Below are 23571 nucleotides of genomic sequence, written 5' to 3'. Positions count from 1 at the left end.
CTGGGATTACAGGCATGAGCCACCTCGCCCCAGCCTCTCCTTTTAATCTTGACTTTCACAAATACCTGGTGGCAGGCGTCATTTCCCCATTCTACGGGTACCCGAGGCTCAGAGTGAGACAGTGACTTACTCAAGACCTCCCAGCTACAAAATGGCAGAGCCTGGGCTTGAGCTAGCATCGTCATGGGCTGGAAGAGCCACAATCCATGTTGAGGCACCTGGGTTTGGAGACCGCTGCCTTTTTTTTTTTTTTTTTTTTTTTTGAGATGGAGTCTTGTTCTGTCGCCCAGGCTGAGTGCAATGGCCTGATCTCAGCTCACTGCAACCTCCCTCTCCCATTTTCAATTCTCCTGCCTCAGGCTCCCGAATAGCTTGGATTACAGGTGTGCCCCACTGCACCTGGCCTTAGACTGCTGCTTTTTGAAACCAAAATTCTGGCCTGGAAACAGAGCTTGGTTTTTCCAGCCCTCGCCCTGCCGCTATGATACCAGAGGAAGAGGCTTCCCCGGGCCTCAGTTTCCTTGCCTGCACAATGTGGCTGGCAAGACTTGTCTCCTCTCACAGGGTGATGGTGAGCTTTAAAATCCTGTGAAAGTGATCTGACTGGAGAGCGGTGGACAGTGGGAAGGCTGTTGCTGTCACGGCATTCTGCACATCTGTCCAGACTCAATTAGCCACCTAAGGAGAGAGTAGGGTGGGGCTTCCATCGGCCGTGGGATATGTGGGCAATCATCCTTCTATATCTTTCCTCCATGGCTCCTGGGGCAGCTGGGGAAGCAAGCTGGATGGGCCTGGCCCCATGCTGCCGGGTGAGGTGGATGCCTGGCTGTGGCTCTAGGAGAGCCACCCTCCCTCAGGGAACCCACTTTACACAGTAGCAGTGGCAGCAGAGGCTGGCGAGGAGACAAGATTCGGACTCTTCAATTGGGGAGCACTGAGAGCATTTCCCGAGCCTCAGATACATGGGGACTGTGACCCTCCCTGGGACCCCAGTTAGGCTGCTCCTCAGGACTAAGGAAGGAGGAGGGGGTGTGAGAAATCTTTCACCATATACCATAGAAAGCATTTACCTCAATGGCCTTAGTTTACCTATGGGGAAACTGAGGCACATAAAGGGAAGGGAGCATGTCCAGTCTGTCCTTAATAGTAAGACCCACTGAATACACCTCTCCTGGCTCTTTGTTTAGTGTTTGGACATTCAAAGACCCCTAGACTAGGCGGCGGGAGTTTCAGGGCCACGATCCAGATCTTACACCAACTGTGTGTGGCCCCGCACAAAATCACTCCCTGCTCTTTGGCACTTAAGTTGGCGAAACTGGGATGGGCTGGGACCTCAAAGGGCCGTTCTAGTAGGGGAGTCACAGGCCCAGGTGGTGAAGGGGTGAAAGGGCATGTCTCGCGGTTTATAGTCCACTGAGCCTCGCCGGAGGTAACCCCAGCTCAGGGATGCTTTCGTTGCCATGGCAACCGCCGGGTAGGCGCGGGCCCCTGCGTGCGGCTGAAGAAGTTGGGACCAATCCTGCCCTTCCCAAGATGGCGGCGGCAGCAGGGCAAAGGGCGGGGTTAGATGCTGTCAGCCTGTCCAGACCTTTCCTCTGTTTTCGCTTGTTCCTACTAACGGCGAGCTTCCGCCAATACTTGTTCTTGTTCTTGGTTCCGAGCGTCCCGAGAGCCGGGAAGGGAAGGATTGTCTGCAGGGATTGGAGCAAATATCCAGTGTGGGAAAAGGCGGGACTTCCGCGTCCTGCCGGAAGTGACGTGACAGTAGCGGCCACCGCCAGGTGGAACGGCAGGTGGGTTCAGGTACCAGCCTGGCCCGGACCCGGTTGTGGTACCAACGCTTCCGGTGAGCGACAGAGGCAGCTCCTCAGGGCCTGGAGACCCGTGGGGCGGGCTCTGGGATCTGAGCCTATCGCCCTGGCCTGGAGTCCCCCTTTGTACCTAGTAAGAATCACCTACCCAGCCCCCCACCCGGAGACTGTCCCATCCCACTCCAGAGGGGAAGAGGAGGGCCCTGCTGTCCCGTATGAGGGTGATGGAGGGAGGGGTGGCGTTGGCATTTATGCACTTCGGTTCCCTAAATCCTATGCTCCTTTCTCTCCCGGATCCAGTTCCCCATTCCCCTACCGAGCTGGGCAGTTAGCCAGCCCACTCCAACTCTCGGAACCATGTTTGCAGACTTGGATTATGACATCGAAGAGGATAAACTGTGAGTATTTTATTCCCCCAAGTTCCAGCAGTGTAGGATCCCCAAGTTTCTCATTTCCCAGGACTTCCCAGTCCCACAAAGCCTTGCTTCTCAGCGGTGGATCAGGTGTTGTACTGAAGCAGCAACGGACCCCGCTTTCCCAGGAGCTCACTATTTGTAGGGGGCTGTGGACAGTTAAAAGGATAATCACAGCTCAGTGCCGTAAGGGCACTATTAGCATGACTTGGTGACAAGAAGAGCAAAGCAGATGGAGCAGTGCTTCTGCTGGGGTGGTCAAGGAAAGCTTCATGGAGGAGGTAGCAATTGAACCAGGTTTTGAAGGTTTAATAGGAATATTGTAGACACACCTTCTTTCCCAACATAGATCGTTAGTAGGACAGATTTTCAAACATTAGATTTGTCTTCCCATTAGAATATATCCTCTTTCAGATCAAGGAGTGGGTGCAATGCCTTGCTCTGTGCTCAGCACTTAGTAAGGGGCTTGACATCAGTAGGTTGTTAGCAAATTTTTTTGAATGAATAAGTGAATCAGCGTGAGTACTTACCATAAAACACCAGTCAATGCTAATTTATAGTGGAAACTGAGAGGTAATTGAGCAGTTGAGAGGTGGGAGGTAGATGGTTTAATAGAGGAAGACTCCTTGGAGTAGGTGGCCGTCATATTCCATAGATGCCTGATAAGGTGACAAGGACAGAACCTGGCTCAAATCTCAGAGATCGAATAAATGAAAGGGAAGGGAGACCTGTTTTTATGGAGTGCCTGCTGTGGACTGGGTCGCTGTTAGCGCCCTCCATGCATGGTTAGAAGAACTCTGATAAGGGTGCTCATCCCCATTTTATGGATGAAGAAATTGAGATGCTTGGGTAAGAGGGTGACTTACCCAAGTCCCATAGCTGGCTGGGCATGGTGGCTAACGCCTGTAATCCCAGCACTTTGGGAGGCTGAGGCAGGCGGATCACCTGAGGTCAGGAGTTAAAAGACCAGCCTGGCCAACATGGTGAAACCCCGTCTCTACTAAAAATACAAAAAATATTAGCCAGGCATGGTGGCAGGCGCCTGTAGTCCCAGCTACTCCGGAGGCTGAGGCAGGAGAATCACTTGAACCCCGGGAGGCGGAGGTTGCATTGAGCCAAGATTGTGCCATTGCACTCCAGCCTGGGCGACAAGAACAAGACTCTGCCTCAAAAGAAACCAAGTTCTGTAGCTGATAAATGGCAGAGCTGGGGTTTGATCCCACATCTGCTTAATTCCAAGAGCTGTGCATGTTTCAGCACAAAATGTTTTGTCCAAGGGAGGGAGAGAAAAAGCTGGGCAGCCAGTGGAGCCCCTCGGGAGTTTTGGAGGGCCCACCCCCTCCAGTCATCCTTCCGCCAGGAGAGTCAGCCTCGCTTGCTTTTCTTTCTAGCGGAATCCCAACTGTGCCTGGGAAGGTGACCCTGCAGAAGGATGCTCAGAACCTGATCGGGATCAGCATCGGAGGAGGGGCCCAGTACTGTCCCTGTCTCTATATCGTCCAGGTATTGGGCGCTTTGGAAGGGGGGCACAAGGTACATCCCTACTTGGGCATGACAAAGGCAGGTTCATTTCTCCACGCTGCATAGCTGACTCCTTCTCATTCTTGAGGTCTGATCCTCTCAGAGGGGCTTTCTGATCACCTGCACTGCATTGGTCTGCCCTGTCTTCTCCCCTATGTCGCTCTGTTTTTTTCCTTCTCGGCACTTAGTACTTGTTATTTGCCCTCTGTCTAGTAGAGTAGACTCTTTGCACTGAGGGCAGTGTCCTGGTTTGCTTTTTCACTACAGTAAGCACCAGGTACAGTGCCTGGCACATAGTGGACATGCAATAGAAATTGACTATTGAATCAACAAAACCATCAGCCTTGGGTACTAGCCAAAATGAAGTGTCATAGGAATATGATGAAATAATGGCCCAAGTTCAAATGCAAGCTTCTTCCCTACTTACTAGCAAGTTACTTAACCTCTTTGGGCCTCAGTTTCATCACCTAGAAAGGGGGGATTTAAAACATGTAGACATAATCGTCTCTGGGTTCCTGTGAAAAGTCAGTAAAACAACATAACACACTAGCACTTAAGAAACGTGCATTGGCCGGGCCCAGTGGCTCACGCCTGTAATCCCAGCACTTTGGGAGGCCGAGGTGGGTGGATCACGAGGTCAGGAGTTCGAGACCAGCCTGGCCAACATGGTGAAACCCCGTCTCTACTAAAATACAAAAAATTAGCTGGGCGTGGTGGTGCACGCCTGTAGTTCCAGCTACTCGGGAGGCTGAGGTAGAAGAATCGCTTGAACCTGGAATGTAGAGGTTGCAGTGAGCCGAGATCACGCCACTGCATTCCATGCATTCCAGCCTGGATGACAGAGTGAGACGCTGTTTCAAAAAAAAAAAAAAAGAAACATGCATTAAGCAGTAGCTGCTGTTATTTTCCAGGCAGCTGTACATTTCCCCAGATGCTCTACCAGTGGTGAAGAACACTCTTGTGTGTCTTGTAGAGGAAGCTGCACTGGTGATATTCTGTCCACCGCAACTCAGGAGTGCTGACAGACCTGCTGTGGGGGCTCCTTCACTGTGTGGCTCATCCAAGTCAGTGACCTTGCTGTAGCCTTGGGAAGACCCGTTCTAACCCTCTCAACTGGGTAGCCACTGGTGGCAGATAGGAAACTGGCCTCTGTGAGGATCTTGCTAAGGAGTCGTTTGTAGGCCTCGAAGACAGATTCCCAGGATTGACCTGGTCTTGCTTCTGCTCACAGTGCTGCCTCCTTCATGAGCCATTTGGCCTCCTGTGACCCAGGAGGCATTAGCAAGGCCTCCCCGCTGTAATCCCAGCGCTTTGGGAGGCTGAGGCGGGCAGATCACCTGAGGTGAGAAGTTCAAGACCAGCTTGGCCAACATGGTGAAACTCTGTCTCTACTAAAATACAAAAATTAGCCAGGCATGATGGCGGGTGCCTGTAATCCCAGCTACTCGGGAGGCTGAGACAGGAAAGTTGCTTGAACTCAGGAGATGGTGGTTGCAGTGAACCGGGATCATGCCACTCTACTCCAGCCTGGGCAGCTGAGTGAGACTCCGTCTCGATAATAATAATAATAATATAATCAATTTTTTAAAATTCAATTTTGTTTTTATCAAAGTGCCATGTGACTTGCCTCTACAAAGTCAAGAGCATTAAAAGTCCTGTGTCAAATAATAGCAAGCCACTGCCCTTCCCCTGCGCACCTCACCCGGCTTGCTCTGTTTCTTCATGCATGGGCTTCCATTTTTCTCAATAGTCTCACTGTGTCGCCCAGGCTTGAGTGCAGTGGTGCAGTCATGGGTCACTGCAGCCTTGACCTCCCCAGACTCAGATGGTTCTCTCACCTCAGGCTCCAAGTAGCTGGGATTACAGGCACGTGCCACTAAACCTGGCTAATTTTTGTGTATGTTTTATAGAGACGGGTTTTGCCATGTTGCCCGGGCTTGTCTCAAACTCTTGGGTTCAACTGATCCACCAGCCTTGGCCTCCCAAAGTGCTGGGATTACAGGCATGAGCCACCACTCTCAGCCTATCCTGTTATTTCTTTATCTGTCACCTGTAAATATCTATTGACTTTGCCTCGTCCGGTAGATGAGAATTTAGTTCTTCCCTTGACCAGTCTGTTTCCTCTCATCTCACCTTTCCAACATAGTTATTTTTCCGTTTTTGGCTAAATTACTATTAGTACAACAGATATTTTGTTCGGGAAATCTTTTCCAAGTGCCTCCTAGGCTCGTTGTAGGCACTAGGGATAAAAAAGTGAAGAAAACAAACATCCCTCTCTTACAGAGCTCTCATTCTAGTCGAAACAACTCTATGTTTAACTTTCTGAGGAATCTGTGTTTCTTTTCTTAATTCGGCCTTTTCTTCTTCTTTGAGAGGGTGGGGGTAATTTCCTGTTTTGTTTTTTTCATTTTGCACTCTTCTTGTTTTCTCAGTATGTTTTCCACAATTTCCTATCTTCTTTTTTTTTGAAATGAAGTCTTGCTCAGTTGCCAGGTTGGAGTGCAGTGGCTCAATCTTAGCTCACTGCAACCTCCAGCCCCTGGGTTCAAGTGATTCCCCTGCCTCAGCCTCCCAAGTAGCTGGGATTACAGGCACATGCCACCACGCCCGGCTAATTGTATTTTTAGTAGAGACAGGGTTTCACCATGTTGGCCAGGCTGGTCTTGAACTCCTGACCTCAAGTGATACGCCTGCCTCCACCTCCCAAAATGCTGGGATTACAGCGTGAGCCACTGTGCCTGGCCCCATCTTCTTCAGTCTGTTTTCTGCCCTGTAGTTTCTCCCCCTTGTGCCCTCCCCTTGCCCCTCCTCTTTGGATTCCCCCATCTTGGGGGTCCCTTTCGTGGTTTACTCCCTGATCTCCCATGGAGAATATCCTCCTGTAGCTTTCTGAGAAAGGGCACGTGGGATGTCAGTTTTTTGAGACCTCGGGTCTGCCTGATTTGGTCATTGTGGTTCCTATTTTCCTTTCAGTTGACATTTTGGCTCATCAGATTCAAGAATGAATGTCAAGGTTGACAGTAATTCCTGTGTGAAGCGTGATGGCCTTGTCACATTATCTTTTGCTGTCACATGGCTATTGCCATTCTTATTTGTGAACCTTTATTTGTGATGTGTTTTATTTCCGATCTGTGAGGACTTTGAGGACCTTCTTTTTGTCTCTGGTGTTGGGAAGAGTCGTGATGATAGCTGCAAGCACAGTCTTTTTTTTATTGTGCCAGATCCTCAGAGGGTGATGTCATTGGGAACACCGTGTCTTTCTTGTCATGTATCTTGATGATGACATCCTGCTTTCTGTATTCTCTGTTCTGTTTTTTTCTATTTTTTTTTATTGTGGTAAAATTTACCATCTTAACTTTTTTTTGAAACAGGATCTTGCTCTGTCGCCCAGGCTGGAGTGCAGTGGCACGATCACGGCTCACTGCAGCCTCAACCTCCTGGGCTCAAGCCATCCTCCCACCTCAGCCCCCTGAGTAGCTGGGACTACAGGCACACACCACCATTCCTGGTTCATTTTTGTATTTTTTTTTTTTGGTAGAGGTAGAGTTTTGCCATATTGCCCAGGCGATCTTCCCACCTCAGTTTCCCAAAATGCTGGGAGTACAGGTGTGCACCACCATGCCCAGCCCTTGGTCTAGTTTTGAATTAGATTGTTTGGTTTTTATTGTTGAGTTTTAGGAATTCTCTACAAAGCATAATCAGCTAAGAGGAAAAAAAGAAAACAGTTTTAGGAATTCTGTATATATTCTGGATATTAATCCCTTATCAAAAATGTGATTTGCAAATATTTTCTCCCATTCTGTGGGTTACCTTTTACACTGTTGATAATGTTCTTTTCTTTTCCTCTCTTCTCTTTTCTTTCTTTCTTTTTTTTTTTTTTTTTTTTGAGACAGAGTCTCACTCTGTTGCCCAGGCTGGAGTACAGTGATGGGATCTCAGCTCATTGCAGCCTCTGTTTCCCAGGCTCAAGCTATCCTCCCACCTCAGCCTCCCAAGTAGCTGGGACTACAGGCGTATACCACCATGCCCAGCTAATTTTCGTATTTTTTTGTAGAGACTGGGTTTTGCCACATTGTCCAGGCTGGATGGTGTGTTTTGATGCACCAGTTTGAAAATTTGTTCAATTTATTTAGTTTTTCTTTTATTACTTGGGTCTTAGGTGTCATATCCAAGAAATTACCGTCAAATCGAATGTCATGAAGCTTTTGGGCTAGGCGTTTTTCTGAGTTTTATAAGTTTTAACTTTTACATTTAGGTCTTTAATCAATTTTGAGTTAGTTATTATTATTATTATTATTATTTTGAGACAGAGTCTCATTCTGTTGTTTAGGCTGGAGTGCAGTGACATGATCTTGGCTCACTGCAACCTTTGCCTCCCAGGTTCAAGCGATTCTCCTGCCTCAGCCTCCTGAGTAGCTGAGACTATAGGCGCCCACCACCATGCCCAGCTAATTTTTGCATTTTTAATAGAGATGGGGTTTTACCATGTTGGCCAGGTTAGTCTCGAACTCCTGACGTCAGGTGATCTGCCTGCCTTGGCCTTCCAGAGTGTTGGAATTATAGGCGTGAGCCACTGCGCCTGGCCTTGAGTTAATTTTTGTATATGGTGTTAGGTAGTGTCAACTTCATTTTTCACATACTATTGTTGAAATGACTGTCCTTCCCCATTGAATGTTCTTGACACCCTTGTCAAAAATCATTTGACGCTGGGTGTGGTGGCTCATGCCTGTAATCCCAGCACTTTGGGAGGCCGAGGCAGGTGGATCATCTGAGGTCGGGAGTTCGAGACCAGCCTGACCAACATGGAGAAACCTTGTCTCTACTAAAAATACAAAATTAGCCGGGCGTGGTGGTGCATGCCTATAATCCCAGCTACTCGGGAGGCTGAGGCAGGAGAATTGCTTGAACCTGGGAGGCAGAGGTTGTGGTGAGCAAGATCACACTATTGCACTCCAGCCTGGGCAATGAGAGCAAAACTCCGACTCAAAAAAAAAAAAAAAAAAAAAAAAAAAATCATTTGACTGTATATCTGAGGTAGGAGGATTGCTGGAGCCCAGGAACTCAATGCCACAGTGAGCTGTGATCACGCCACTGCACTCCAGCCTGGGTGGAGTGAGATGCGTTCTCAAAAAACGAGAGCAGAGGGTAGAGTGGAAGACAGAGCCAGGCAGTGGTCAGGTGTCTTCCCAGGTTCCATCTTAGCCCTCCCTTTCTTCCCCTACCACTCTTCTTATGCACCCACAGGTATTTGACAACACCCCAGCAGCCTTGGACGGCACAGTGGCAGCTGGCGATGAGATCACCGGTGTCAATGGCAGGTCAATCAAAGGGAAAACCAAGGTGGAGGTGGCGAAGATGATTCAGGAGGTGAAGGTAAGGGCTGCTGCAGAGCAGCAGAGGCAGCCACACATGCTTCTGAGACCTCCAGGCTGCCAGAGGCCCCATCAGGCCTGCAAGGGGTATCAGCCCTCACCGCCCCCTTCCTTGGCACGTGCAGGGTTAGGGTCACACTCCAGCCTCCCTCGTCCATCCCTCATTCATTCAATAAATAGTAGTCGTGCTCCAGGACTTGTGCTGAACCTTGGCAAGGGAGTGGGCGGCAAGACCACAAGGTCCCTGTGAGCCCCCGGGGAGCTGACAGACTCGGAACCATCCCTCAGGCAAGCCCATGTGTCCAGTCAGCGCTGGAGCTGAAGCTAAAAGTCCAAGGTGATCCTACCCGGGTCAGTAGACACCCAGTAATGTCAGCCGGGTCATGCTGGGCCTGCGAGGGCTAAGAGAGAAGGAAGAGCACCCTTTCCCCATCCTGTAGGAACTTTTGGTCCCACGCAGCCTCCTGGGCTCATCGACACCCAGAGACCCCCCGTCCCAGGCCAGCTGCTCTTCTGCTCTATGGACCAGAGTCACACACTGTCTGCCCCTGCTTCCCTCCACCCCTGCTGCTACAGGCCCAGGCCTCTCTGCAGGGACACTCCCTCCTGGAATGGCAGGCAGCATCCTGGCCTCTCCCGAAGCAAGCATGCAGCCCCTTTGCCATTTCCTAGCGATGTGGCTGCTAGCGAGTCTCAGGAAACCAATATTGTGAAAGAACTGATGTGCAGGCAGCGCGCCGATGCGGGGTGATTTAGAAGTCTTGGGGGCAGGGGTCCCCACTGTGAGTTGAGCTTGGCCAAGCGTTGCAGCCACCTCCCTCAGCCCCACTTCTGTCCTCCGGGTTCTAGCACCCCTGATAGTCCCCCTTCCTGCCTTAAGCCAGGCCAGCCGCTGCTCCATCGTCTCTCCCCTTTATCCTCCTGTCCTGCTCCTGAGTGGTCCCTGCTTCTCTCCTTCCTTGCTGTAGGGAGGAATATTCCCATCCTGTACATTCTCCTATTCCAGCCCCTTTAGCCATAGGACAAATCGGGGCCTGGGGCTGGGGCTCAGAGCTCTGCTGTAAAAAAGGAAGCAGCAAGGTTCATTGAGACCCCAGCTGCCACTCCACATGGTCTGGGTATCACTGCCCCAGGCGTCCACTCTACATGGCCTGGGTATCACTGCCCCAGCTGCCACTCTACATGGCCTGGGTATCACTGCCCCAGGCGTCCACTCTACATGGCCTGGGTATCACTGCCCCAGCTGCCACTCTACATGGCCTGGGTATCACTGCCCCAGCTGCCACTCTACATGGCCTGGGTATCACTGCCCCAGGCGTCCACTCTACATGGCCTGGGTATCACTGCCCCAGCTGCCACTCTACATGGCCTGGGTATCACTGCCCCAGCTGCCACTCTACATGGCCTGGGTATCACTGCCCCAGCTGCCACTCTACATGGCCTGGGTATCACTGCCCCAGGCGTCCACTCTACATGGCCTGGGTATCACTGCCCCAGCTGCCACTCTACATGGCCTGGGTATCACTGCCCCAGCTGCCACTCTACATGGCCTGGGTATCACTGCCCCAGCTGCCACTCTACATGGCCTGGGTATCACTGCCCCAGGCGTCCACTCTACATGGCCTGGGTATCACTGCCCCAGGCGTCCACTCTACATGGCCTGGGTATCACTGCCCCAGCTGCCACTCTACATGGCCTGGGTATCACTGCCCCAGCTGCCACTCTACATGGCCTGGGTATCACTGCCCCAGGCGTCCACTCTACATGGCCTGGGTATCACTGCCCCAGGCGTCCACTCCACATGGTCTGGGTATCACTGCCCCAGGCGTCCACTCCACATGGTCTGGGTATCACTGCCCCAGCTGCCACTCTACATGGCCTGGGTATCACTGCCCCAGGCGTCCACTCTACATGGCCTGGGTATCACTGCCCCAGCTGCCACTCTACATGGCCTGGGTATCACTGCCCCAGGCGTCCACTCCACATGGCCTGGGTATCACTGCCCCAGGCGTCCACTCTACATGGCCTGGGTATCACTGCCCCAGCTGCCACTCTACATGGCCTGGGTATCACTGCCCCAGGCGTCCACTCTACATGGCCTGGGTATCACTGCCCCAGGCGTCCACTCTACATGGCCTGGGTATCACTGCCCCAGCTGCCACTCTACATGGCCTGGGTATCACTGCCCCAGCTGCCACTCTACATGGCCTGGGTATCACTGCCCCAGGCGTCCACTCTACATGGCCTGGGTATCACTGCCCCAGGCGTCCACTCCACATGGTCTGGGTATCACTGCCCCAGGCGTCCACTCCACATGGTCTGGGTATCACTGCCCCAGCTGCCACTCTACATGGCCTGGGTATCACTGCCCCAGGCGTCCACTCTACATGGCCTGGGTATCACTGCCCCAGCTGCCACTCTACATGGCCTGGGTATCACTGCCCCAGGCGTCCACTCCACATGGCCTGGGTATCACTGCCCCAGGCGTCCACTCCACATGGCCTGGGTATCACTGCCCCAGGCGTCCACTCCACATGGCCTGGGTATCACTGCCCCAGGCGTCCACTCCACATGGCCTGGGTATCACTGCCCCAGGCGTCCACTCCACATGGCCTGGGTATCACTGCCCCAGGCGTCCACTCCACATGGCCTGGGTATCACTGCCCCAGGCGTCCACTCCACATGGCCTGGGTATCACTGCCCCAGGCGTCCACTCCACATGGTCTGGGTATCACTGCCCCAGGCGTCCACTCCACATGGTCTGGGTATCACTGCCCCAGGCGTCCACTCCACATGGTCTGGGTATCACTGCCCCAGGCGTCCACTCTACATGGTCTGGGTATCACTGCCCCAGGCGTCCACTCCACATGGTCTGGGTATCACTGCCCCAGGCGTAACCTGTTAGGCAGAGGAACTGATCACGGGAACAGGTGCAGGGGTCTTGTTCTGGCCGAGTTGGGTTGTGTGTGCCCTGTTTGGCAGCCCCTCCCCCCTCCCCATCTCTGCTCGTCAGGTCCCTCCCTGTCTTCTCAGGCTTGGTCACAGCAGCTCCTCAGGTTGCCCGTGAGGACAAGAGCTCTTTGTGTTTGCACACAGCATGACAGGGATGCGGCATTGGCCCAGCTGCCCTGTTTGGGTGCTGGGCAGGGATTACTCTTCCGTCTTACAGGTGTCCAGAGGCGGGGAGTGACCTGCCTGTGGTCCGACTCCCACTGCAGCCCGCTTGCCGTGAGCCTACAGCTGCTCCCTGTGGGTGGCCCCTGAGCACGCCTGTGTTTTATTCTGGGGGAGCGGTTCACACCCCACCTCTGACTCTGATCGCATCTCTCATTTTGGTTTCCCTTTGGGACTTGATTTTTAAATCCTGTTTTATATTTGGATGAATGTGGTCCCAAGTTGAAGGGTTTTTGGTTTGCAAGGATGAGGTGAACACAGTAGCCTCCCGTGCTCAGGGAAATCCTCTTGGGAGAAGCTGTGTCTCCTAAGCAGTCGTTAGAAAGTGGTTTGTGTCATTCCCTGATTTGCATCAGCCTTGGGGGCTGGGGCTGCCCCTGCCCCTTCCCCTTCCCCTTCCCCTTGGTGCCCTAGCACCAGGCACAGAGCAAGTGCTCAGATGTAGCTGTTCAATGAGTAGAGGGATTCCTGGGGATGGGGTGGTTTGCGGGGGAGGAGGGAATAATCAGTGTAGGGAAAGGACACGGCAAAGGCTTGGAGTGTGGTTTGCCTGGGGAGGGAAGAAGGAGAGCCTGACCTGACCGAAGCACAAGACATCAGAGACCGGGCTGTGGGCCCTGTGCAGGCCCTGTCCCCACTGATTCCCCAGGGCTTGGATGTAGAGTAGAAACGGAGGGGCCTGGGAGCAGACAGGGTCACAAGCTGGGGCCATGTCACGGCTCTCAGCCTAGCCCCTTACTGGGGCTTAGGATTCTTTTTTTTTTTTTTTGAGACAGAATCTCATTCTGTCATCCAGGCTGGAGTGCAATGGTGCGATCTCAGCTCACTGCAACCTCCGCCTCCCTGGTTCAAGTGATTCTTGTGCCTCAGTCTCCTGAGTAGCTGGGACTACAGGCACGCGCCACCATAGCCAGCTAATTTTTGTATTTTTAGTGGAGATGGGGTTTTGTCATGTTGCTCAGGCTGGTCTTAAATTCCTGACCTCAAGTGATCTGCCCGCCTCAGCCTCCCAAAGTGTTAGGATTACAGGTGTGAGCCACCGTGCCCGGCCTTGGGCTCAGGATTCTCAGTCCAGAACAGTCTTGGCGGGGAAGGGCTCAGGGTCTGGAGCCTCCCTCACTAGTCTGTGTGTGCTGCTCTTCCAGGGGGAGGTGACCATCCACTACAACAAGCTGCAGGCGGACCCCAAGCAGGGCATGTCCCTGGACATTGGTAAGCTGGTCAGAGCAGTTACGGGTGTCCAGCAGCCTCCCTGGATGGGCCCTGGCCCAACGGAGAAGTGCCCCAGCCAGCCTTTCCCTCCCCTTTATGACAGGAGAATCCAGAGTTCCATGGCTGTGGGCTCTGACTTCTGACCAAGCAAATCTGAAAGGCCTGGGAGGACCCCCGGTGCTCTCCCTGCATCTGTTCCTGTACTCTGTCCCTGGTTTCTCACTCCCCCGTGTTTCACCCCTACCTCCCCACTTCGGCCACCTCCTCTGGGAACTTGCTACCCTAGGGTTGTCCTTTGCAGGCCATCGCCTTGGCTTCCACGGCCCAGGGCCTCCCTCTTCATAAAGGCAGAGCAGCCCAACCCTGGCCTGGCACCTCATGCCCTCTAGCACGACCGCACTCCTCCCTGGCCTCTCCTGCCCTCAGCTCCCAGGGACTCTGGATCTGAACTGGAGCTCAGGCACTGGGCAGAGGGTCTGCGCCCTGGGATAAGGTCCCTCCTGTTAGAGGGGCTGAGCCTTGGTTCTGTAGAAACTTTAAGACTCAAGAGCTGGACAGCAGCTTCGAGTCCTCTGGACCGGCCGCTTCACATTACGGATCAAAGCCTGAGACCCAGAGAGGGCGCTGCAGCCCCTAGTGAGCGCACCCCCAGGTCTCTCAGCTCTGGAGCCCGGCAGCCCTCTTCATACACCCTAGGGCCAGAGGCCAAGGGGCTAAGGGCAGCCTGGATCTGTCCAGGAGCTTCCTCCGAAACCCTTTCGTTCCAACACAGGACTAAGTCCCCTTCCTAGGACTAAGCTGGTGAGATGCAGTAATTGAGTCTGGGCTCCGAGCTTCATGGTCATTGATGGCGTCCATTACTTTCACATAACCAGCCCAGGGGCCCCTCTTCTCCCCTTCCCCTTTATGCGACACCCTAGGTCCTGATGTGACACAGAGGAGGGAAGAGGGCTCCTTGGCTTCCATTGGCCGGTGCGGAGCCCGGGCGGCACTGGGCTCTCAGGACCACCAGCTGATGTGCAGCAGGCCCTGGGCGAAGCCCTCCATGTTCAACTGCCCAGACTGCCAGCACCTCTGTGAAGCAGAGGGAATAGGACAGGGACCTAGGACCTCCCCGCTGGACATTCCCCACTTCATAGCCACCCCCAGCAGTCCTTCTGCCCCCTGTGGGATGCTCCCTGTGAATGGAGGTACGGCTGGGGGCAGGGATGGCCTCTGGGCAGCCACAGACTCACCAGGTCCTTCGTCCCCCGCTCAGTGTTGAAGAAAGTCAAGCACCGGCTGGTGGAGAACATGAGTTCGGGGACTGCAGATGCTCTTGGCCTGAGCCGGGCCATCCTGTGCAATGGTGAGTCCCTTCCCACCCAGCTTGGGCCCCAGGGACTCAAGCCCAGGCTAGGAAGACAGAAGGGGCACCATGGCTGCCCACCAAGCTGCTATGGGTCCCGTGGGCCTGACCCTGGCCTCTGCCCGTGGAGCTGAGAAGTCACCATCTCTGCATCCCCAGAGGCCTCTCCAGCTCCTGGAGTGTCCACAGCTGTCAGCTGGGCTGTCCTAGCCCGTGTCCCTCAGGTCACGGATGGGGAAACAGACTCAGTGTGGGGAGGTGCCTCTGCCCCTGCCCTCAGCCCCCTTACCCCTCACCCCAGCACTCTCACTGCCCACCTCACGCCTCCTTTGTCCAGGAGGTGGCGCTGCTGCCCTTGCCTTAGCAGGTCCTCCCTTCGAGGTGGCTGCCCAGGCGAGCGGGGAGGCGTGTACATGCACATTTACACACGCGTGCACACATGCGCACACACTTCCCCTCCCCGGGGTGGCCAACGAAACACTCGGTCCCACTCCTACCGTCGCCAGTCCGAGTTTAAAAATAGCAGCAGCTCTGCAGTGTGCGTGTGGGGTAGATATAAATACCTCCAGAAATTGTAGGCTCAGCTGGGCACACTGGGCTTTATTGGCTAGGGAAGTGGGGGTGGGGTCTGAGCTTGTTCCAAATGGTGTACAAAAGTGGCGGCTGCTATTTTCAGCCTCCTGGTGCCTATAAATCCCTGTTACTGTAGTTACCAGCCGTTGAGATGAAATTAGAACTGGTTGTTGTGTTTTTCCCCCCAAACCTTGCAATTTCCCTGGCCTTAAATAGGGTTTCTAAAATTGAAGCTCTCATGATGTCCCATGACCCAGCTAAAAACAACAGCACGACGCTTACATGGCTCCTTTCCTGCCGGCTGGCCGGGTGCTAAGGCTCTGGGGAGCCCAGTTCTGGAGGCCACTGGGTGGCCAAAGCCTCACCAAGACCTCTGAAGTGCTCCCTTCCTCCCCTGACAGCCTGTCGCACAGCTTCCTCCCTGCCCAGAGAGGCCTGAACACAGCCTCCGCTCCTCCCTGCTTCTGCTCAAAAACCCTGACCCAGGTCCACACAGGAGACTGGGGAGCAGAGAGCGCCCAACTGCCCCACCTCTCCCCTGCAGCCCTCACCATCACACCGCTGCCCATCACCCGGCCACTGGGCTGGCTTCTCTGCTGGGCTTTGAGCCTTGAGAGCAAGACTTGGCTCAAAGTGAGCCTGACATGGTGGCTGGCACACAGTTGGTGCTCAAGAAACACCAGTTAAACCAATGAATATGATCACCAAGGCCTCTTCCCAGTGTGAGCTCTCTCAACCTTCCTGAATTTCCCCTTCCCTCCCCAAGTTGCATTTTCCCTTCTGAGCCATCTGTGTGCTTGGGAGGCAGGGACCACGTCCTGCCTGCGCTGGCGGCCTGGCTGCTCCATCTCCATTCCTATGGCTCCTGCCAGCCTTCCTCCCCGGCTGCCAGCAGGCTTTGTGATAGAAGTGCAGGGGCTTCGCCTGCTAGGCAGGGACCCTCCGCTGGCCCTGAGCAGGGCCTAGTCATTTACAAAACATCTTTGAACCCAGCTGACCTGAGGTGCCAAATCCCCCTCCCTGGGACCCCTGATCTTTCCCATCCTGGTTCTCCTCTGGGGCTGCCTCTCCCCTCCCCAGCCTGGCCCTGGGCCTCCTGTGGCTTGCTGAGCCCACTGACCTCCCCTCTTCTTTTAATCCCCACAGATGGGCTTGTCAAGAGGCTAGAGGAGCTGGAGCGGACCGCTGAGCTGTACAAAGGTGCTCGTCCCGGCACTGGCTCTACCCCAGGGAGCATGCTGTCAGCAGAGTGGCAGTGGGGGTGCTGGCACTAGGAATACCAACCTACAAAATCCTGGGACCATGGGCATTAAGAGTTCTTAAAAATATATATATACTTCTTTTGAATTTAAAAATAACTCAGGGACCAGGCGCGGTGGCTCACGCCTGTAATCCCAGCACTTTGGGAGGCTGAGGCAGGCGGATCACTTAAGATCAGGAGTTTGAGGCCAGCCTGGCCAATATGGTGAAACCCCATCTCTACTGAAAATACAAAAATTAGCCAGGCATGATGGCTCGTGCCTGTAATCAGTATTCGAGAGGCTGAGGCACGAGAATCGCTTGAACCAGGGAGGCAGTGGTTGCAGTGAGCCAAGATCACACCATTGCACTCTAGTCTGGGCAATAGAGCAAGACTCCATCTCAAAAAAAAAAAATCTGACACTCATAAAAATTCAGAGAATAGCATCTGTAAACATAGTGAGAGTCCCCCGGAATCCCATGCTGTCCCAGGGCTAAAGCCCACAGCAGGCTGTGTGCCCTGCATCTTACAAAATCCTGGTGCCCCTGTCTGATGGGGCTCCTCACGGGGTGGGTTGGACTGAGCTTTTACCCCTGGGCCGTGGTTGGGTGGTTGGGAAAGGCTGTGTACCAGGGCCTAGCAGAGGCCTTAGGTGGGGTGGGCAGTTGGAGGCATTGCCCTGGGCCAGTGTGGTCCCCGCCATGCGTCACCATTCCCATCACTCGGTCTCTCCCACAGGGATGACGGAACACACCAAGAACCTCCTACGGGCCTTTTATGAGCTGTCGCAGACTCACCGGGGTAATGGCATCCCCCAAACCTGTGGCATGACCCTGGGCAATCCCTGGGGCCTCTCACTCCCGTGCTGAGGTGGGTCAGACCCACAGCGCCTGACCTCAGGCCAGCCCTGGGCTGGGCCTGGTCCCAGGTGCTGGGATTTGCGATAGGTCTGCGGGGAGCATCTAGATTAGCTGGCCTCTTAAGGGCCGCAACGATGGACAGGCCTCACCCTGTCTTCTTCACACTGCCACTGGCAGTGCACAAGGCCCTTGCTTATTTATATTTCTGATAAACCTGTAACTCTGGGCAGGCCGACTGCAGCTGACCCCAGCTATCTGCAGAAAATGAAGCCCAGACTGAGGAAAGGGCCACACCGCTCCCCAGTGGTGGAGCTGGTGTTCCAATCCAGGTGTCCAGACTCGGACCAGTGCTCTGCCTCAGGCGGCACCACCTCCTCAAATCTTGACCCAGCCTTCTCTCGCTGGTCCCTCTGGGGAATGAGGACCCGCTCCCTTGCTGTGTACACTCGGGACTTTCGGGGGAATAGACCAGCTCTTGGAGGTGTCAGTTCAGTTTCCTCCGGGTGTAGACTCAGCTCCTTCAGGGGGTTTAGACCAGCTCTCTTGGAGGTGTAGACCCTGTGCAGACATTGGCCTCCAGCCTGCCAGGCCTCCTGCCCTGCTTCTCCCCAACAAACCCCTGGCTTCTCCATTAGGGGGCCAAGCAGGGGCAGCCTTCAAGGCAAACTTGTCCTGCAGCCTTTGGGGACGTGTTCTCCGTGATTGGGGTGCGGGAGCCCCAGCCAGCTGCGAGCGAGGCTTTCGTGAAGTTCGCCGATGCCCACCGCAGCATCGAGAAGTTTGGCATTCGGCTTCTGAAAACCATCAAGCCGGTAGGTCCCGTTGAGCACGCGTGTGTCTGGCCTGTGAGGGTGGGGAGGGGAGAGTGTGGCTTGCAGAGAAGGTCCTATGCTGGAGTCCTGTGCCTGGGTAGAGCCTCTGGCTCGGTCGCCCACACAGTGGACCGTGGGTGAGTCACTGCGCCTCCTTGGGCCTTGCCATTGACCTCTGGGTGGGCTTCTGACCCTGGCTCACTACTGAGTCACAGCTTGCCCTGGGCCTGGCACTAGTCTTCTCATCCTTGAGAGAGACGAGGGATCAGGGAGCACTGGCTCTGACGGTTGAGTCCACCAGCAGGGGTGATGCATCAGTGCCATTCTTGTCACCCTGGCACTCCCTGCCGTGACAGCCTCAGCATCCACCCACCTTCTTCCAGATGCTGACGGACCTGAACACGTACCTCAACAAAGCCATCCCAGACACTCGCCTCACTATCAAGAAGTACCTGGACGTGAAGTTTGAGTACCTGGTGAGTAGTCCAGGTGCCCAGGCTGCTAGGGCGAGCGCTCACTCTGGAGATCTGCCCCATTTCGGTCAGCCACACCGCAGCAAGCGAGGCTAGCCAGAGCCGACAGCATGTGTGCTGGAAGCGTGGGCCCAGGGGCCCAGGGAGGTGCATCCAAAGCCCTGATGCGCCTGCACGAAGAAGCATCTGAGAGCCTGGGGTGGGCATGGCTCTTGCTCTGTGCACTTTGACCCCTTGGGATTTGTTGCCTTTAAACAATGGGTTAGACTAGGTGAGTGAGCGTAAAGTGGGTGTCAGTGAATGTTCGTGAGTTTTATATTTAATTATTCTATAGTCAAAGGAATTGAGAGAAAATGCTCCATTAAGCAAGCCAAATTTCCTTTGCTGCAGGACTTTTCAGAGCTTTTGATAGGCCCATGTGCAGTGTGAATTTTCAAGGGTCTTCCTAAGCTTCTTTAATGACAGACCCCTTTTTTCCCAGAGCATCTCTTGGGCCTTGAGTTTGGTCAACTCTGGGCTGCCTAAGCCTCAGGCCCTGGTCATCCCCCAGCCTCATGCCTCTCTGGGACTCCCTGAACACCTGTGCCAGCCTCTCCCGATGCGTGTGGGTGATGGGGGGTGGAGCTGGGGGCCTGGGGTGGGGGTAGCCACTTTGACAGCCTCACCTGTCTCACACAGTCGTACTGCCTGAAGGTGAAGGAGATGGATGACGAGGAATACAGCTGCATTGTGAGTGTTGGAGGGGGTGGCGGACTCCTACCTTCCCCTACCTGATCTGCCAGGGATAGCAGGTGGCTCAGGACAACCCGGGAGAGACCTGGGGGACTTGGCTGGACTCTGGTTCCTGGCGATTTGGGGCCACCCTCCCCAGTCCCGCTGGGCCTCGGGGTGCTGGGCACCTGGCCAGGGAACCACTTCCTCAGTCTGGGGGGCTCTTGGAGGGAAAATCGGATTTTTTTCACTCCTACGAGGCATTTTTAAGTTTTTGATGTTTTTGCCGTCGGGATCCATCTTGTGGCCAATGTTCATTGAATGTGGCAGAGGTGTGGGTTTGTTGTTTTCCTCTCTTCAAAGCTATCACTGAGTGCTTCTAAGGCACAGTGATGTCTCAGAAGTGAGGTCTCAGGAATGAGGAACCACCGTGGGGTGAAAGCGCGGTGGGGTGCCGGGCGAGGCTGTCCCTGAGCAGGCCCTCCTGTCCCACCCCCGCCCCAGGCCCTAGGCGAGCCCCTTTACCGGGTGAGCACCGGCAACTACGAGTACCGCCTGATCCTGCGCTGCCGCCAGGAGGCGCGCGCCCGCTTCTCCCAGATGCGCAAGGACGTGCTGGAGAAGATGGAACTGCTGGACCAGAAGCACGGTGAGCGCCGCCCTCCTCCCCGTCCCCTCTCCATTTCAGAGGTGGGAAAACTGAGGCCCAGAGGGGTAAGGTACTCACCTGAGGTCTCAGGGCCAGGCCACGGCCCAGATGTGAAGCCCCTACAGGAGCCCAGCCACCTGCCCAGAGTCTGGCGTGGGTGGGGCTGGCCTGTGCATGTGGGCTCCGTGGGCGGCCGTCCATGATCCATTTACCCTGCAGCCTCCTGCGTTCCCTGAACTGGGAGCTGGGAGACCCCGGGCTGGGCAGCCCCTGCCTCTGCCCCTTGCCGGGTCATGAGGGATCAGGGAAGTGCCCGAGTGGGAAGCCCAGGGGAGACGAGAGGTGGGCCGGGTGGGCTGGGAGAGTCTCCTCCGAGGCAGGCAGCCAGAGCCCACTGCTGCCTGTCCCCCGACCTCCCACTCCAGTCCAGGACATCGTGTTCCAGCTGCAGCGCCTCGTGTCCACCATGTCTAAGTACTACAACGACTGCTACGCGGTGTTGCGGGATGCCGACGTCTTCCCCATCGAGGTGGACCTGGCGCACACCACACTGGCCTACGGCCTCAACCAGGAGGAGTTCACAGATGGGGAGGAGGAGGAGGAGGAGGAGGACACGGCAGCTGGGGAGCCGTCCAGGGATACACGAGGGGCTGCTGGGCCCTTGGACAAGGGTGGAAGCTGGTGTGACTCCTGAGTGCCCCGCGGGTATGGCGCCGGGGGGCAGGGTGCGTGGGAGGACGGAGCCTGGGAGCGGGGCGGGGCCGCCAAGCAAGGGGGCGACGCATAAAGGCCTGCTGGCTTGGGGCGCCTGCCTGCCTGCTCCTTTGTCCTCGCACAGTGAACCTGGGCTCCTGCCCAGGACAGGCACCAGGGTCATGGCCTGGGACCTGGACACTGGCCCCTCCACCCTCCCTCCCCTCCCGGCTCCCTGGCCAGAGGGAGAGCTTGGTCTCTGGACCTGCCTTAGGAAGGAGAGGGAGGGCAGGAAGGAAAAGAAAGGACTTGGAGGTGGCAGGAGTCCGGGCCCTGCTCCTTGTGGGCACTCGCACTGCCCCCGGAGCCTGCCGGCAGTGGGGCCAGCGATGGACAGCTGAAGTTGGGGCCAGTGTCTCCTGGGCACACTTGCCTCGCCCCAGACCGGCCCGTCCAGTCCCCATCACACCTCGGCGGCCTTTATTTATTCTCTTCCCCCAGCTTGGCCACTTCTTTGAAGGAGGGCTGGGCTCTGGGCCTGTATCGAATAAACAAACCTGGATGGCGCAGTGGTCGCAGTGGCTTTAGCCCCTCCTCGTCTGCCCCTCTCCTCCACCATAGTGCCCTTGCTATGCGTCATTTATACCTCACTGAAGCGTTGCAGGGCTGGCACTGTGGTCCCCTTACCGCTGGTGATTTGAGGCTCAGACAAAGATCCTGCCCAAGGCCACACCATGTGTGGGGACACAGTGGGATTTAACTCAGATCTGTCCTGAAGGCCTGACTTTGCCACCTGCCTCCAAAGCTTTCTGCTTTGTGGAGCCTTTTCTATCTCACCCTCCCCGCTCCCTGCCCCCAATCTGTGACCTTTCTGTGCTTCCAACAGGAAATAAACCTTTGGGGAAGAGACAGGCAGACATGGAGCCAGGGCGACAGCCCCCATGTAGGGGAGGGTGGTAAGGGGCAAGTGCTGACTCCAGGTGCACCTGTGGCCCCGGGCGATGGGGAAAGGGCTGTGGGAAGAGAGGTGTGGAGAGAGGCCATGGGGAGTGTCTGCAGAGTGGCAGAAACAGGGTGGCCACTTCTGCTTCTCCTGGCCAGCCTCGGCCTGGTGTGATCAGTCATAGTGGCCCTTGTCACTCTAACGTGTTCCAGTTTGGATGATGAATATGGCCATCCTGATAATGGGAGGGGGCAAGAGGGTGTGCGAAGCGGGCTGAGTCCAGGATGGAAAAAGGGTTTGAGCTTTGAGCATGCAGTGCTGGGCACAAACCCAAATGGGAGGCTTGGCAAGGGTGGGACATAGAGGAGGGGCCGGCTGTCACCAGGAGCCCACCTGGGTTCCCGCAGAGCCATCAGACAGACCTCACCACGTCCCTGAAGGGGGCAGCCAGAGTGGAGGCCAAGGGCACAGGCTGGAACTGACAGCCTGGGTTAGTTCCTGATCTCTCTCGGCCTCAGTTTCCCTATCTGAAGTGTGGCACCTACCTCATTGGCTTGTTAGGAGATTAAATGAACATCTAGAAAGGGCTTGGAACAGGGCTTGGCACAGAGTAAGCACTCTTAAGTGTCAAAGTCAAAAGGGCTGGGCGCGGTGGCTCACGCCTGTAATCCCAGCACTTTGGGAGGCCAAGGCAGCCAGATCACGACGTCAGGAGATCAAGACCATCCTGGCTAACATGGTGAAACCCCGTCTCCACTAAAACTACAAAAAATAAGCCGGGCATGGTGGCAGGCACCTGTAGTCCCAGCTACTCCCGAGGCTGAGGCAGGAGAATGGTGTGAACCTGGGAGGCGGAGCTTGCAGTGAGCCAAGCTTGTGCCACTGCACTCCAGCCTGGGCAACAGAGCGAGACTCCGTTTCAATAAATAAATAAAGTCAAACGTAGTCGCTGCCCTAGTGGCACAGGGGAAGCCATAGGCTGTATAAGCAGAAGCTGGCCAGGCATCTGTGAGGCTCCCCAGACCTTCCTGGGGCCTGGATGGAATATGAGGACCAGCAGGGACCAGTGGGGAGGGGTCACTATGGACTGGGCTGGAAGGCAAGGGGAGTTTGCGGAGGGAAGGTGGCTTCCTCTGCAGGGGCCTGTTCACCACGCTGATGATTCAGAGGGAGGCAAAGAAAGGGGGGGTGTGATGTATGGGAGGAGGATAAATGCGTAGAGGGAATAGATCGCGTCTTGCCAGATTTGTGCACCTGGATCCAAGTGCAGGAGGTCAGATGTCAAAGTGCGAGGGAGATGTGGGACACTCCGTGGGGAGAAGGCAGGTGCTGGGATCAGCGGATGACCTGGCTGCCAGCACAGTGTCCAGAGCAAAAGCCCCTGGCCCTGGACACCCAAGTTTATCCTCTAGGGGGAGAGATGCCCTCTGGGAAGGTGAGGGGACATGGCCACCTAGTGGAAGGCAGCAGGGCCCATGTTGTTACTGAGCACCTGGTCCCCCCCGGCCCCCCCAGGACCCCAGGGACAGAGTCGTTTGCTCAGCCTACAGTGAACAAAGAAAGCAGCCGGGCTGGGATTCAAACTGACCCTGACCCTGGGACTTTGTTTGAGCCCTCTAAGACCCCTCGGGCCCCCCGCCTGCAAGCAGCCCCCAACCTTGAGCCCTAGTTGCTGCCAACCCCTCATCCCCTCCACTGGAAAAGGCAGACGCCAGTGAGGGGGGCTTTAGCAAACAGCTCTGAGCAGTGGGGCTGGGCAGGAGCCA

General features: G+C 55.3%; 2 protein-coding genes across 5 annotated transcripts in view; both read left to right on the top strand.

The window, feature by feature from the left end:
* CBY1 (chibby family member 1, beta catenin antagonist) overlaps window positions 1-23571 on the top strand; it is a 628117-nt gene that overhangs the window by 34314 nt on the left and 570232 nt on the right. The window lies entirely within an intron of this gene.
* On the top strand, window positions 1708-21431 carry PICK1 (protein interacting with PRKCA 1). Of its 3 annotated transcripts, none has more exons than XM_050806215.1 (13): window positions 1708-1793; window positions 2112-2209; window positions 3616-3727; window positions 8990-9118; window positions 13437-13503; window positions 14762-14851; window positions 16571-16624; window positions 17403-17465; window positions 18203-18336; window positions 18720-18812; window positions 19488-19538; window positions 20025-20169; window positions 20595-21431. In XM_050806215.1, the coding sequence occupies exons 2-13, from the start codon at window positions 2169-2171 to the stop codon at window positions 20861-20863; spliced, it is 1248 nt and encodes a 415-aa protein (XP_050662172.1). In that variant the 5' UTR covers window positions 1708-1793; window positions 2112-2168; the 3' UTR covers window positions 20864-21431. The 3 variants fall into 3 exon arrangements, with proteins under 3 accessions (XP_050662172.1, XP_050662171.1, XP_050662173.1); XM_050806214.1 differs by having other exon boundaries at window positions 1728-1944; XM_050806216.1 differs by having other exon boundaries at window positions 1747-1846.

The sequence above is a fragment of the Macaca thibetana genome, chromosome 10 (genome assembly GCF_024542745.1).
Source record: "Macaca thibetana thibetana isolate TM-01 chromosome 10, ASM2454274v1, whole genome shotgun sequence".
NCBI lineage: Eukaryota > Metazoa > Chordata > Mammalia > Primates > Cercopithecidae > Macaca > Macaca thibetana.
This window is presented reverse-complemented; position numbering and strand designations above follow the sequence as displayed.

Bases quoted from the DNA above. Each gene is read 5' to 3' on its own strand.
- PICK1 (XM_050806215.1), top strand. From the start codon at position 2,169: ATGTTTGCAGACTTGGATTATGACATCGAAGAGGATAAACT. The intron at 2,210-3,615 runs GTGAGTATTTTA...TTTTCTTTCTAG, and splicing joins GACATCGAAGAGGATAAACT to CGGAATCCCAACTGTGCCTG. The intron at 19,539-20,024 runs GTGAGTGTTGGA...CCCCCGCCCCAG, and splicing joins ACGAGGAATACAGCTGCATT to GCCCTAGGCGAGCCCCTTTA.